Source organism: Orcinus orca, chromosome 12 (genome assembly GCF_937001465.1).
Source record: "Orcinus orca chromosome 12, mOrcOrc1.1, whole genome shotgun sequence".
Lineage (NCBI taxonomy): Eukaryota > Metazoa > Chordata > Mammalia > Artiodactyla > Delphinidae > Orcinus > Orcinus orca.
The window spans coordinates 53,475,996-53,491,061 of record NC_064570.1 but is presented as its reverse complement, the minus strand read 5'-3'; the positions used below and the strand labels follow the sequence as shown (position 1 = coordinate 53,491,061).

Below are 15,066 nucleotides of genomic sequence, written 5' to 3'. Positions count from 1 at the left end.
ATTATGTTTCAGATGTAAAACATATTGATTCAATATTTGTATATATTGCAAAATGATCACCACAGTAAGTCTAGTTAACATCTGTCACCATACAAATATTTTTCTTGCAATAACTTTTAAGATCAATTCTTTTAGCAACTTTAAAATAAGCAATACAATATTATGAACTATAGTCACCATGATGTACTTTACATCCCCATGACTTATTTACTTTAGAAGTTTATACCTTTTGACCCTCTTCACCCATTTTGCCCACCCTCCACCCTCCTGCCTCTTGCAACCACCAATCTATTCTGAGAACTTGTTTTTTTGTTTTTCAAGACTCCACATATAATTGAGATCATATGGTGTTCATCTTTCTGACTTACTTCACTTAGCATAATGCCCTCAAGGTCCATCCATGTTGTCACAAATGGCAAGACCTCATTTGTTTTTATAGCTGAAGAATATTCCACTGTATATATGTACCACATTTTCCTTATCGATTTATCCATCTATGGACACTTAGATTGCTTCCATATCTTGGCTATTGTAAATAATGCTGCAATGAACATGGGGGCACAGATTTCTTTTCGAGTGTTTTCATTTTCTTCAGATAAATATCCAGAAGTGGAATTGCTGGATCATATGCTGGTTCTATTTCTAATTTTCTGAGGAACCTTCATACTATTTTAGAATTTGACTGAGAATATTAATTTTACTTGAATACTGTATAGACATCACTTCAAGCACTCTTCCCCACTTTTTCAATAAGCTTATCAAAAAGAATCAGATATGGCCACTCTTCTCAGAAAAATGTAGAGCCTTGTGGACACAACAGCCTCCAAATCATGAAAGCCACCAGATCAGAATTCTCAAGGAATAACTAGAACATAGAACTGAGCAAGCTAACAATACACTAATGAAATATTTTAGAACTCAATGACTAGCACACATTAGTTTTTTTTTCTAAGTTTATCATGTTTAAGCTTTTCAGTTAGTTGCTCAATCAACAGGCTAATCAATTTATTTGTCTCCAAATCTAGAGGGCAATTTAATAATTCAATTAGGCCAGATGCTTAAAGCTGCCTTGGACACTCAGTCTATATTAAACCCTTCTTCCCCCGCACCAATACTTTTCTGTAGCTGGTTTTTACACTTAATCATATGCTACACAGCAGTTTTAAAACCTGGTCAAGTAGGCCTTCCATCTGCCCAACTGAATTTTATTTTCTTTGAGGGCAGGGCCTGGTCACAGTCCCTAAACCAGTATTGAATACATAGAAGGCATTAAAGGGAATTTGTTGAATTGATTTAAAAAGTTTTCTACACTAACTGTATAACCAGCACCCACCTAGGACTTCTTCCCCTCCATTTCACTCAGCATCGAGGGGGAGTGCATCCCCTCGATGCACTCACACAAGTCTACCATTATAGTCATTATATTCTGTTTATGGTTTTAATGGTTTTGCAACATTAGAGGCACAGTGTCTTTCCAAGCACCAAGTAGGCTTGAAATTGAACATTTTTATAAAGATAATAAAAGTTAATGATGACCCATGATCTACAATCTGACATCTGTTCCTTTTCATCCCGAGATGGTAAAATACCCACCCTAGCTTACTGTGGCACAGCGGGAGAAAAGAAATACAGTCCAAGTAATCACTCTTAACTATCAGCTTAGTAAGTTACAGTTTCCCAACAGGTTTGTCTTCCATGTAGGAGGCTGCAGGTGTTTTTCTAAAAGTCTTTTTATAAATGCGGTTATGTCATAAAGAGACAGCATGGAGTAAAAGAAAACCTAGTGGACTAAAAATCAGAAAATCTAGGTTCTAAATCCTTCCTTGGTTAAGGAAGTCATCGCCTCTCTGGTCTCAAATTTTCTCATCTTTAAAATGAAAGGACTGATTTTAAATTAATTTGTGCCAATTTGCACCGGACCGATAGACAAGTAACCATAATCCAAGACCTAAGAATTTCACAAAGGACATTCTAACAGAAATCTTGTCCACATTAAAATATCTTAAACCAAACTATAAAATTGGGATTTCTGTTACTATTGTTAACCTTAAAAGTAAGTTTGTTGCCTAACAACTGTGAAATACGTAGGAAACGGGGGAACATATCTCACACAAAAAAACAACTGTGACTATAGATATACATAGATATGCCTAAATTGTGGTGAAAATAACCAAAATTTTAATATTAGCTAAATGCCCACTCATAAAGACAGCTATTACAGTTTCTCCAGCTGACAAAAAGGTTGCACTCCAAAAGACTGTAAGTCCATTTGGGGGAAACTTTATAAATGGAGGCTAAGTTTTTAGTTTAATCCATAAGCACGTAAGTGACCCTTGATGTAGATGAACTATATAACATTAAATGCTTGAGTTCTGGGTCCTGAGACTGGGGCTTGTGTCACATAGAAGATGAATTTCCTTCCCTATTCTTGGGAAGAAGACTGGAAGTAAGCAATTATTAAAACTAATTTACCTTTGTCACAGCTTTCTACCTCCTTCTAACCCTTTTACATTCTGGGAGGGTACATAGCCCTAATCATGCTGTTGGAACAATCCTATCAGTCCTGCTTAAGCGTTCTATGTTCCAACAGCCCCTTCCTAAGCCTTCAAACAGTAATTCCACAACTATGGAGCAAGTGATGAACATTTCAACAAATAACCCAGAAAATGTTACTACTCTGAGACTATAGTGTTGAAGAGGCCACCTTTTATAAAAGCAAAAAATATTAGAGGGCTTCCCTGGTGGCGCAGTGGTTGAGAGTCCACCTGCCGATGCAGGGGACACGGGTTCGTGCCCCGGTTCAGGAAGATCCCACATGCCACGGAGCGGCTGGGCCCGTGAGCCATGGCCGCTGAGCCTGCGCGTCCGGAGCCTGTGCTCCGCAACGGGAGAGGCCACAACAGTGAGAGGCCCACATACCGCAAAAAAAAAAAAAAAAAAAAAAAAAAAAAAAATATATATATATATATATATATATAAATCTAAGTGTTAAAAATTTTAGAGATATGATCAAGTAAATTATGAAACACCTGTATAACAGAATATCATGTCATCCTTTTTTAAAAAGTTTACAAATAAGCTGTTAATAACATATGTTTAACATATAATGCTGAATAAAGAAGATACTAAATGCTATGTTCTTTATGAACACAACTATTGAAAAAATGCATTGAGAAAGATTAGAAGGAAATACAATTGTTGGGTAGTGTAATTTATTGCTTTTTTCAAGTCAGTACATGAATCCATGATTTCCAGATTTTCCCATGTTAAATAAGTACCACTTTTTGTTATTTTTAAAAAAGGAAGGTCTTCCCTGGTGGCGCAGTGGTTGAGAGTCTGTCTGCTGATGCAGGGGACACGGGTTCGTGTCCCGGTCTGGGAGGATCCCACATGCCGCGGAGCGGCTGGGCCCATGAGCCATGGCCGCTGGGCCTGCGCATCCGGAGCCTGTGCTCCGCAACGGGAGAGGCCACAACAGTGAGAGGTCCGCGTACCGCAAAAAAAGGAAAACTGGGGGGAAGTGTAAATTCAAATAAATAATTAATAGAATTTGAGAGAGCTATAAACAGTGCTAATTATCAGGCAATATGGAAACAGAGCTTTGTGGGCAAAGGAGCATTCCTTTCTTTGACTATGTTACCAAGAGTTTAATTAGGATACTCATTTTAAATTAATCATATTATAAAATAAGTTTTGTGATTATGAAAACATTACTTATCACTATTGCTATTGCATTTTATAGATTCAATAAAACCTATTACTGAGTCTTCTCTTGATTTAGTATTCTGGACATTTTATATATATCATATAGAAAATAACACAGGGTTGTGATTTAGACAAACAGGAAAAAAAGGTTATATAGTGAAAAAGTCTTAATCCCATCTTACGTTTTCCCAGATATTGCAAGTCTCTGGGCCACAAACTTTTCTTGCATATAACCCTATGTATACTGTATTTACACACTAATAACACTTCTATACACCTTATTTCACTTAATGTACCTTAGAAACATTTACGAATCAGTATGTATACATCCACTGCATTCTCTGTACATACTTCCTATTGTATTTACATAACACAATTAGCAACCCCTTAACGATATTTAAATTATTTCTGTTTTTCTCTGTAACAAGTCTTTAGTGAACGTTCTTGTACAAATATGTTATGTATGGGAATAAGTATCTCCACAGATAAATTCTTATAAGTAGAATTGTTGATTCAAAGACTATGGTGTACATTTAAAAAATGTGATCTTGCCAAATCGCCTTCCAAAGAATTTGTATCACTTTACACTCCGGGGGAACATTTCTAATCAACACAGATTTTTTTTTTTAAAGCAAACTCCGATGCTGTCAACAGCCAGGAAAATAAATTAGTGAAGCAGGCTGGGGTAAGAAAATGGCAAACTGGAGAGCATGTTCAGTCATTGCAAGAAGCAGCTTCTACTCAATTCCAGCCTACTAATAATGCCTTCTAGGAATCTCTGCCCAATGTTAAACTGTCAGATTTCTCACAAAAGCCAAAAATCTGGACTTCTGCATGAAATCTCCAGATTTTTAAAATGTTGACAACTCACGAAAAATTTAGAATTGGTGTAACAAACAAAACACATGTGTGAGTGGGACTCATCTGTTGAGCCTCCAACGTGTGACCTATGTTTAAAGCTATCATTGCCCCACCAAAGCCAACAAAGATGTCACCACAACCGGCTGTGTTTAGCATCTTGTTGTAAAACTAGGATTTCAATAGATTACATTACGTTTTTGGATGAATTAGAAGATGGGTTTTATTAACTACGTGGTCACTATCCCCACAAACTATTTGAATAACTTAATCTACTCTTGCCCAGGTGTTTTCGTTAATCAGTTTCCTACAATATGCTCCCTTGCCTTCTAGTTTCATTCCTGTAAAGTGCTGTATTTCTGTTTTCTTCCTTATATGAAACTACCACATGTTGTAAGAGTTATTTTCCTGTTAGTGTAATCTTCTTTTACCCAAAGGAGAAGAAAATCTCTAATCATTTTTTTATATTTGCCTTCAACATATCCATCTACTTACAGAAGAAATTGTGGGAATAGAATTAAAAAGACTTGCTGCCTCTAGTTTAAATAGGATTTTTAATCCATATAAAATCTTTTTATATTAGCTAAATTCTTATTGTTTAGAAACTAAAGATAATATAAAAGAATAAACCCTAAAATTGCTAGCTCTATATAAAAAAATATTCAAATTCATGGATATAAAACCATGAGATTTTTAATGTTTTATTATCTCCTCTCCATAAATACCTGCAAAAGAACCAATCTGACAAAGCCAATGTATGATTATAAACAGAAATAAATGTTTGTAAATACTAAAATTATAAGCAATGTAATATTAAATAAATCAGTTACCTAGCTGAAGTTAGAAGGCAATAACCTCTTGTACAATTAAATTTCAAAAACCAACATTTTAAAAATTATTAGCTTCATTTGTTGTAAATAATGCATCTGAATCCTAATTTTAGGGCTAATAGTAATTTTAAAAGATTTCTGTTTTTAATGTAATCTGTTGAGAGATGTTTTCTTAATATTAAAAAAAAAACCCACAATAACAAAAGAAGACCAAAAAACATGTATTAAAGAAGTTTTATGACTTAGCAAAGCTTTCAACATATATGCCTAAATACATGTATATACAATACATATTTGCCTATATTGACATATATACATTGTCTACATTTGTCAGTGACAAACACAGTGGCTGCTCATATGAGAAAATATGCATATAAGAGTCATTTTACCAATAATGATGCCACTGGATAATCTATTTTTAGTTTCCAAAGGCAAGGTCCTAAACATTACAAATTCCCCTGTTAGTATTTTTAAATGTCTGAGTGTTCCTACTTCCCCTAAAAGGTATGCTGTAACTACTCAACTGTGTCTTTTCCAAGACACCCTAGAGGCTTCCCTGGTGGTGCAGTGGTTGAGAGTCCGCCTGCTGATGCAGGGGACACGGGTTCGTGCCCCAGTCCAGGAAGATCCCACATGCCGCGGAGCGGCTGGGCCCGTGAGCCATAGCCCTGGGCCTGCGCGTCTGGAGCCTGTGCTCCGCAGCGGGAGAGGCCACGGCAATGAGAGGCCACGGCAGTGAGAGGCCCGTGCACCGCCAAAAAAAAAAAAAAAAAAAAAGACACCCTAAAATTAAACCCACTGCTTTGTATTACATATACATCACTTGAACTCAACATTCTAATAATAAAAAGAAAGTTTACGGAAAAATTAAATTAAATTACAAACTTAAACTGTAATCTGCACATCAGATTACGTTTTCAAATGTATCATTAGAGCTCACAGATAAAACAACAGTAACAAAAAGAAACCCAGTAAAATATCGTATTTTAATTTTATCTAAAATATAAATTAAAATAAGGCATAAGAAAAACTTTGAGACAATATATGTATGTGAAAAACTGACCACTGAAAGATGCAAATAATTCATACAATATAGCATAAGCTTTAATATATAAATTAGATGTCACTGCATCAGCTGTTTATTAGTCACATCAGTCTAAACTTTACATATTAAAATACTGAAAGGCTAGAAAACATCACTGCAATATAGATTCAATATGGGAAAATACATATTTGTGGCTTTATACACAATGTAAATTAATCCATTCTATACAACACTTTTCCAAAATATAAACGGCACTTTACATGCAATAGGACATACCAAGCTGGATGTCCTAATTAATTTACTATATAGAAAAATAAAGGAGACAACACCTTCTTAACAGAACAGTTACATAGCAGACATGGAATGTAGAATAAGATTCTGCCCTAACACACTCTTGGATAATATTAAAGAAATATGAAAAAGGAGTTTCTACTATTTTCAATTAGCATTTTTTAAATGAAGACTACTGTGATTTATATGTTCTAATTGTATCACAAACTGAGAAAACATAAAAGGGAAAAGAGAAGGGGAAGAAAGAAAACCTGATCCTTTATGAATTTTAAATATCAGCCCTGCCTGTGGGCTGCATTTAGGCTGCTTTTCTGTTGACGGTTTCCTAAATTACTTCTGCGACTCTGCACTGCACATCAGCAGTCAGATGAATTTTCCAGACTTCATTATGCCATTGTGTAACCATAGCTGCCACAATGTAGTGCCACAAGAAGCCTGTCCTTGAGTATTTCTTTACTTGGGTATTCAGGTAACTTGAGCATGTTGATGCTTTAAAAGAAAAACATACCACTATTAACTAAGAAATCTCTGAAATTTTTTATTGTTTTGTCTAGCAGTGAAAACACTACTCAAAATTAACGTAAAACCACCCTCTTAAATTTGCAATCAAATTGGAAAACCCTGAAGTAGTATTTACAAAGGAAAAAAAAAACAAAACCCTGCTGCATTGCAGTTTCCTTTAGCATGCAAATGTAGTAGAAGAAAATAAGTTCCCTTCAGCCTAAAATAAATAAGCAATAGGGCAATTTAGTTTGAAATGATGGTGTAACTCAGTGATACTTATGACAGTGTAACTTTAGTGATACTTGAACTACACATATTCAATTAGAGTACAGGTAGGTAGTTTCCTCAAACATTTTCCCTACCAAAAAAGGGGAAGGCAAGAAACTATGTAGCTACTTATTTATCAGTGATTACAAAATGTTGAATAGAGATCACTGTTGAGATTTTCCTCTCAATGCAGCAATACAGTAGTTGGACCTTTGATCATTCAAAATTAATCAGAACAATTTGCAATGCATCTAAATAAACCAATTTAACATACCATGTGCTTGAAGTCGGTAGAAGATTTGGAGTATATGGCACAGCAGCAATTGTAAAGTTCTGCAATCCACTTCCACCCATGATATTAGCAAATCCACCATGTGGGACCCTGGAACTAAGAGTTCATATCTTAGTAAGTCGTAATCATGCAAGGAAAATCTTGGTAACGGGTATATTTCGAATTAGCAAAATGACTAGTATCTAGTAGATGTTCATTAAATATTTGCTGAATAAATAAATGGCTTACTTGATTAATTCAAGCAACAGAGGCTCTTACATGTTATCCAAATGATTTCCCTGTCTGTGAAAAATATCTAGAGTCAAAGCGTTTTTGTTTTGTATTGTTTTACACGGTGGGAAAACTAGAAAATTCTTTACACTTCTCTTTCCAGAGATTTACACATTGGTTGTATTCTTTTCAAATGTCCCCTAACATAGTGAGACCACAGGAAGGTGAACAAACTCAGAAGTCTCACAGTTCCTAATTTCCAAACTTAAACTACAAAACTGCAGTCATCAAAACTGTGGCACTGGCATAAAGACAGATACATAGACCAATGGAATAGAGAACCTCAAAATAAACCCTTAAATATATGGCCAAATGGTTTTTGACAAGAGTGCTAAGAATCTCCAATGGAAAAAGGACAGTCTTTTCAACAAACTGTGTTGAGAAAACTGGATATCCACTACAAAAAAATGAAGCTGGACCCTCACCTAATGCCATATACAAAAAGTTAACTCAAAATGAATCAAAGGCCTAAATGAAGAGCTAAAACTATAAAATTCTTAGAAGAAAATACAGGGGAAAAACTTCATGACACTGGATTTGGTAATGATTTCTTGGATATGACACCAAAGGGACAGGCAACAAAAGAAAAATGAATTAGACATCATCAAAATTAAAAACTTGTGTGCCAAAGGACACCATGAACTGAGTGAAAATGTGAGCCACAGGAGAAAATATTTTGAAATCATAAATATGACAAGGAATTAATATCAAGAAAATATATAGATCTCCTACAACTTAACAACAACAAAAAATAGGGACAATTTTTAAAATTTAAAAAATACGGACAGGACTCAAATAGACATTTCTCCAAAGAAGATACACAGATGGCTTATAAGCATTCGAAAAGATGCTCAATCAACATCACTTGTCATTAGGGAAATGCAAATCAAAAGCTCATTGAGATAACCACCTCATAGGCATTAAGATAACTATTAAAAAAAAAAGATCACTAGAAAATAACAAGTATTGGAAAGGACATGCAGAAATTGAAACCCTTATGCAATTGCTGGTGGAAATGTAAAATTGTGCAGCCACTGTGGAAAACATTATCACAGTTTCTCAAAAAACTAACCATAGAATTACAGTAAATATCCAAAAGAATAGAAAGTAGAGACTCAAACAGATATTTGTACATCCATGTTCATAGCAGCATTACTCACAATAGCCAAATAGTGGACTCAACCCAAATAACTGTCCATGGATGAAAGAATAAGAAAACTGTGGTAAACACATACAATGGAATACTATTCAGCCTTTACAAGGACATATGCTACAATATGGATGAATCTCGAGGACATTATGCTAGGTGAAATAAGCCAGTCACAAAAAGGCAAATAATGTATGATTCCACTTACATAAGGGACCTAAAGTAATCAAATTCATAGAGGGACTTCCCTGGTGGCACAGTGGTTAAGAATCCACCTGTCAATGCAGGGGACCTGGGTTCGAGCCCTGGTCTGGGAGGATCCCACATGCCGCGGAGCAACTAAGCCCGTGAGCCACAACTACTGAGACTACTGAGCCTGTGTTCTAGAGCCCGCGAGCCACAACTACTGGGCCCACGTGCCACAACTACTGAAGCCCGTGAGCCTAAGACCCGTGTGCCTAGAGCGCGTGCTCCACAGCAAGAGAAGCCACCACAATGAGAAGCACGTGCACCACAACGAAGAGTAGCCCCCGCTCAATGCCAACTAGAGAAAGCCCATGAGCAGCAACGAAGACCCAACACAGCCAAAAATAAATAAATAAATCTATTTAAAAAATTATAAAATTCATAGAGACAGAAAGTAGAACGGTAGTTGCCAGAGGCTGGAGGTAGGGGAAATGGAAAGTTAGTGTTTAATAGGTACAATTTCAACTGAGAAAGATAAAAAGCTCAGGAGATGAATGGTGGTGATGGCTGCACAAATATGTGATGTACACAGAACTGTACACTTAAAAATGATTAAAATGTTTCATATTAAGTATGTTTTACCACACACACTAAAAAAACCTGTCGAATAATGCACCAGGATTTTCTGTCTGAAATCACAGATGATATGTTTACATTCACAGGGGAAAAAAAAACAATCCAATATAAACAGATCTCTTCCCAGCATTTTTCTTTTCTAGCTGGGAAGTAGTTTGGTTGCTATTAAACACTTTATTGATGAAATGCCTAAGCTTACTTTAGAAATCCAAGTGAATGTTAAAAGGATGCCTGCATCAAAAAAAAAAAAAAAAAAAAAAGGATGCCTGCATCTTGCTAACAAAACACTAACACATGAGCAATTCCTACTTAGGGAAAGAGAATATCTAAAGACCTGAATATGTCTATAAACTGAAACATTACTTTCTGCATATTTCCCTTTGCCTAAAAAATTAACAAAGGTGACCAAAAATGAAAAGGAATAAAAGGCAAGCTGTTTTCAATTTCCTACAGAGGCAAACTTTAAAAACAAGTATTCCACTTCACCAGGACAAGGTGAGAAGAGAGCCTTGACACTGATTCTTACACAAATTATATCACAGTATTTCAATAACAGAATGATCAATCTAATGTCTTTCATATAAATAAATTTTGAAAAATAAGCTTAAAAAAATCAGATGATCCCCCAATTTTCATATCTAAATTGAAATTATTCTGTAAACTGATATTCACAAACAATCTCTGAAACCTTACTCCTCTTCCTCTAAACTACAATGACTGGGGCCCACACTTGAATAACCAGTGGATCTTAGCTAAGATTATGGCTCATCAAGCTTAAGCATGTATGAGAAAAATAAATGGTCTTTGGTTGAGTATTATGACACCTGACATATACAATGTAAAATTACAGTTAATAAAAATGAAATATTTCTATTTTATACACAAATCATCAAGTCTGACTTTCATTATTCTTAAGAGATAATGAAACAAGAGTAAGACATTTAAGACAGCCTTGTAGATAAACAAAATATTGTCACCACCATAAAAATATTTTAAAGTTACTGTTGATACAGATTCTTGCTTCTACAACTGGAACACATTTGACTCTTTAGTAAGATTCTTTTAAATTATACTATGGACACAGAGAAAGACATTTTACAATCTAAATATAAATGATAGAATTTTCCAAAAAGTGGGAAAAAAAAACCACACACACACACTCTAGGTCTAGAATGGCAAATGCAATACCTATTGATAACTGGGTCTAGTGTAAAAGGAAAGTTAAGGTTTAAAAGAACTTAAGGGCTTCCCTGGTGGCGCAGTGGTTGAGAGTCTGCCTGCCGATGCAGGGGACACGGGTTCGTGCCCCGGTCCGGGAGGATCCCACATGCCGCGGAGCGGCTGGGCCCGTGAGCCATGGCCGCTGGGCCTGCGCATCCGGAGCCTGTGCTCCGCAACGGGAGAGGCCACAGCGGTGAGAGGCCCGCCTACCACAAAAAAAAAAAACAACAATAAAAGAACTTAAGACTTAGTTTGAATTCAAAACAAGGACTCCATGTAGACTAAGTGCTGAAAAGTGGATTCTTCAACCTGAAGGTAAAGCTTAGCTCCATGTAGTTTCCCCTCAGCTTCCTTGGCTTCTACTTTTTTTTTTTTTAACCTCTTTATAATTGCTTTACAATTGTGTGTTACTTTCTGCTTTATAACAAAGTGAATCAGCTATACATACATATATATCCCCATATCTCCTCCCTCTTGGCTTCTACTCCTTACCCACATTCTTCATCTCAGTTTAAATGGATTCGCAGCTACACTTCTCGACCAATTAAATAGTAAACAGTACAGATCTTTTCAGCACTGCTAACTATGACTGTACTATTGACACGGGAGACGTACAGTGTATTACTAATCAAAGTGTTTTTTATTCTACAAGAGCAGCAATCTAACAGACATTTTTAGTACTAAAGAACTTGAATAATTGTTTCCTACATCTTAAAGACTCATACCAACTGAATCAAGAAGGAAAATATAATAATTTATTAAATGGTGTTTAAATATAAACTGCTTAGAAAAATAATCAAAGAGCCCTGCCTTATAACATAAACCAAAATAAAGTCCAGATGGCTTAAAAATTGGTATGTAAAAACAGAAACTACAAAAAAGTTACAGAAAAAAAGGTAGATAAACATATATATACAAAATCTTGGGTGTACGGAAGAATTTATTTTAAAAACATAAGGAAAGTACTGATAATAAACTTGCAACCTAATTTAGCACTTTCATTATATAATTTTTATAAATTAAATTTATAATCTAAATTACAGGGAAATCTGTATGTTTAACTTAATATAATTAAAAGGCAAATGATAAACTGGGAAAGATATTTGCCGAGTTAATGTCCCTATATATAAAGAACATTTAAAACCAAATTTTTGAAAATGATGGTAGAATAATGTGCAAAAAATAAAGGAAATCCACACCACACCATACATATATGAAACTATGAAAATAAAAATGATTACATCCTGTATTGATAGAATAAAAGAAATAGGCTGAGGTGAATACTGATATTTTTCTGAAGGTTAAATGAACAATGTCTCAAGGTTATAAAAATTTATATACTTTTGTATCTAAAAATTTCCCTTCTAAGAATTTATCCTATATTTTTATCCTATATATCCTATATATCACATTTATCCTATATTTATAAATAATCAAACTGGGCTGCAAGTGTATAAAGCACAAGATTTCCTTATTCAGCATTATTCATAAACAGGAAAATGTAGCAATAAAGGACTATATCAATTAAGGGAGGTCCATAGACTGAAGAATAGACAGCCATTTAAAAAACTAGATCTATAAATGAAACAATGTTTAATGATATATTGCTAAATTCAAAAGTTATAAAATAGGAACAATGTTTTTCAAAAATAAAAATTTATATATGTGAGAAAAATTCTAGAAAAATAACCAAAATGTTAAGTGATTATATTCAGAGACTGATATTAAAGGTGATTTTTTAAAAATTTGAATTGTCAGGCTTCCCTGGTGGCGCAGTGGTTGGGAGTCCGCCTGCCGATGCAGGGGACATGGGTTCATGCCCCCTGCATCGGCAGGCGGACTCTCAACCACTGTGCCACCAGGGTAGCCCTTAACGCTTTTTATTAAATTACTCAAATCTCTAGGTATTTCTGGCACTAAGTAGCCAAAAAAAAAAAAAAAAAAACAAAACGACAAGATTTTCTTTCATAACTTTAGTCTATAATCTGTGAATAATTCATGTTTTATTCTTTGAAATTAGGTACATAGTATATATTATATATTGTATAGGTATATAGTGTATATTTTTCTAATTATATACCTAAAAAACTAAGAAAATACAGCAAAATATTAATAGTGTTATCTCTAAATAGTAATTAATTAATGGGATTTTCATTTTCTTGTATCTATAGTCTCCATTTTCAAAATTTTCTATAATGGTTATGAACTACTTTAAAAATAAAACAGTTGACTTTACATATATATAAGACAGATATATATTCACACTATGTTTTTAAAACAGGTAGGAAAAAGATACATCAAATTATTTACAGTGCTTATTGCTGGCAGGTGATAGTTTTTCTATTTCTAATTTTCTGTGTTCCAACTTTCTTAGAAGAACCATGTACATTTATAATGGAATGACTAAACTATATTTTCATAAATAGAAGGACACAGATGAAATTCTAACTTATCAAGAATGAAAATCAGGAATTCCCTGGTGGCGAGGTGGTTAAGAATCCACCTGCCAGGGCTTCCCTGGTGGTGCAGTCGTTGGGAGTCCGCCTGCCGATGCAGGGAACGCGGGTTCGTGCCCCGGTCCGGGAGGATCCCGCGTGCCGCGGAGCGGCTGGGCCCGTGAGCCATGGCCGCTGGGCCTGCGCGTCCGGAGCCTGTGCTCCGCAATGGGAGAGGCCACAACAGTGAGAGGCCCGCGTACCGCAAAAAAAAAAAAAAAAAAAAAAAAAAAAGAATCCACCTGCCAATGCAGGGTACACGGGTTCGAGCCCTGGTCTGGGAAGATCCCACATGCCTCGGAGCAACTAGGCCCGTGCGCCACATCTACTTAGCCTGCGCTCTAGAGCCCGCGAGCCGCAACTACTGAGCCCACATGCCTAGAGCCTGTGGTCCGCAATAAGAGAAGCCACCGCAATGAGAAGCCCGTGCACCACAACAAAGAGTAGCCCCCGCTCACCGCAACTAGAGAAAGCCCATGCGCAGCAATGAAGACCCAATGCAGCCAAAAATGAATAAATAAAAAATAAATTAATTTTTTTTTAAAAAGAATGAAAATCAGACCTTTTCTTTTACATCTTTCAGAACTGTAAGTTAGAAGAGGTTTAAATCATCTAGTTTTCTAATATCTATGATATTTAATTGGTTCCAAAAGTAGACTTTCCAAAGTGTGGTATCACAAATTATTTTTCAGGCCACAAATCTTAAGACTTTAAAGTTTGATAAGAATTGGAGAAAAACTGCTGTGTATGGGTATTATTATGTATTGTGTGCACGTGTGTGTGTGTGTGTGTTGTCCCAGCAACAAATGTTGGCTACTATCATTGACTTACCTGCAGAATGAAAAGACTACCAGGTTATAAAATATAATATACATGCTGATAGTCCTGATTGGAACAGTTTATCTTTTATACCTTAAATAAACATTTATTGAGCACTACTATATGTTTTAACTTTAATGCCTAAATAAACCTTTAATATCTAAAAAAATGGAAAAGGAGGTAAGAAATTGACAATTCAGAGTAATAATTCATTTTGAGTTGTCTATGTCTAAGCCATTAGAAATGGAATCTATTAAATTCTTTCCACATTATCATAAAAACACTTCTTACCTGCCAGTAACAAACTGCAACAGAAGAACTCTCTCCTCTGGAGTAATATATTCCACAACTTCCCAGAACCACTTAAAAACAACAATAAAAAACTTAGCTCATATTTCAGAGCAACTGCAGGCTTCTTAGTACCAGAGAAATATGCAATATTCATAAAGCATATTTTATTCCATGAAACTCATTTATCAAAAAAGATTTCATACAAAGCG

The 15,066-nt window shown here is 35.3% G+C and overlaps 1 protein-coding gene across 4 annotated transcripts in view; it reads right to left on the bottom strand.

Moving 5' to 3' along the window:
* Positions 1-5,613: 5,613 nt before the first annotated feature.
* HACE1 (HECT domain and ankyrin repeat containing E3 ubiquitin protein ligase 1) overlaps positions 5,614-15,066 on the bottom strand; it is a 95,740-nt gene continuing 86,287 nt past the window's right edge. For 3 of the 4 annotated variants that reach the window (XM_033418752.2, XM_004264777.3, XM_033418754.2), the window contains 3 exons: positions 14,858-14,928; positions 7,775-7,888; positions 5,614-7,218 (listed from right to left, as the gene is read on the bottom strand). In XM_033418752.2, the coding sequence (XP_033274643.1) occupies positions 7,116-7,218; positions 7,775-7,888; positions 14,858-14,928 (288 nt within the window). In that variant the 3' untranslated portion in view covers positions 5,614-7,115. Of the gene's footprint in view, positions 7,219-7,774; positions 7,889-9,900; positions 11,459-14,857; positions 14,929-15,066 lie in introns of those variants that run through there. The other variant, XM_049695131.1, reaches the window with a different exon arrangement.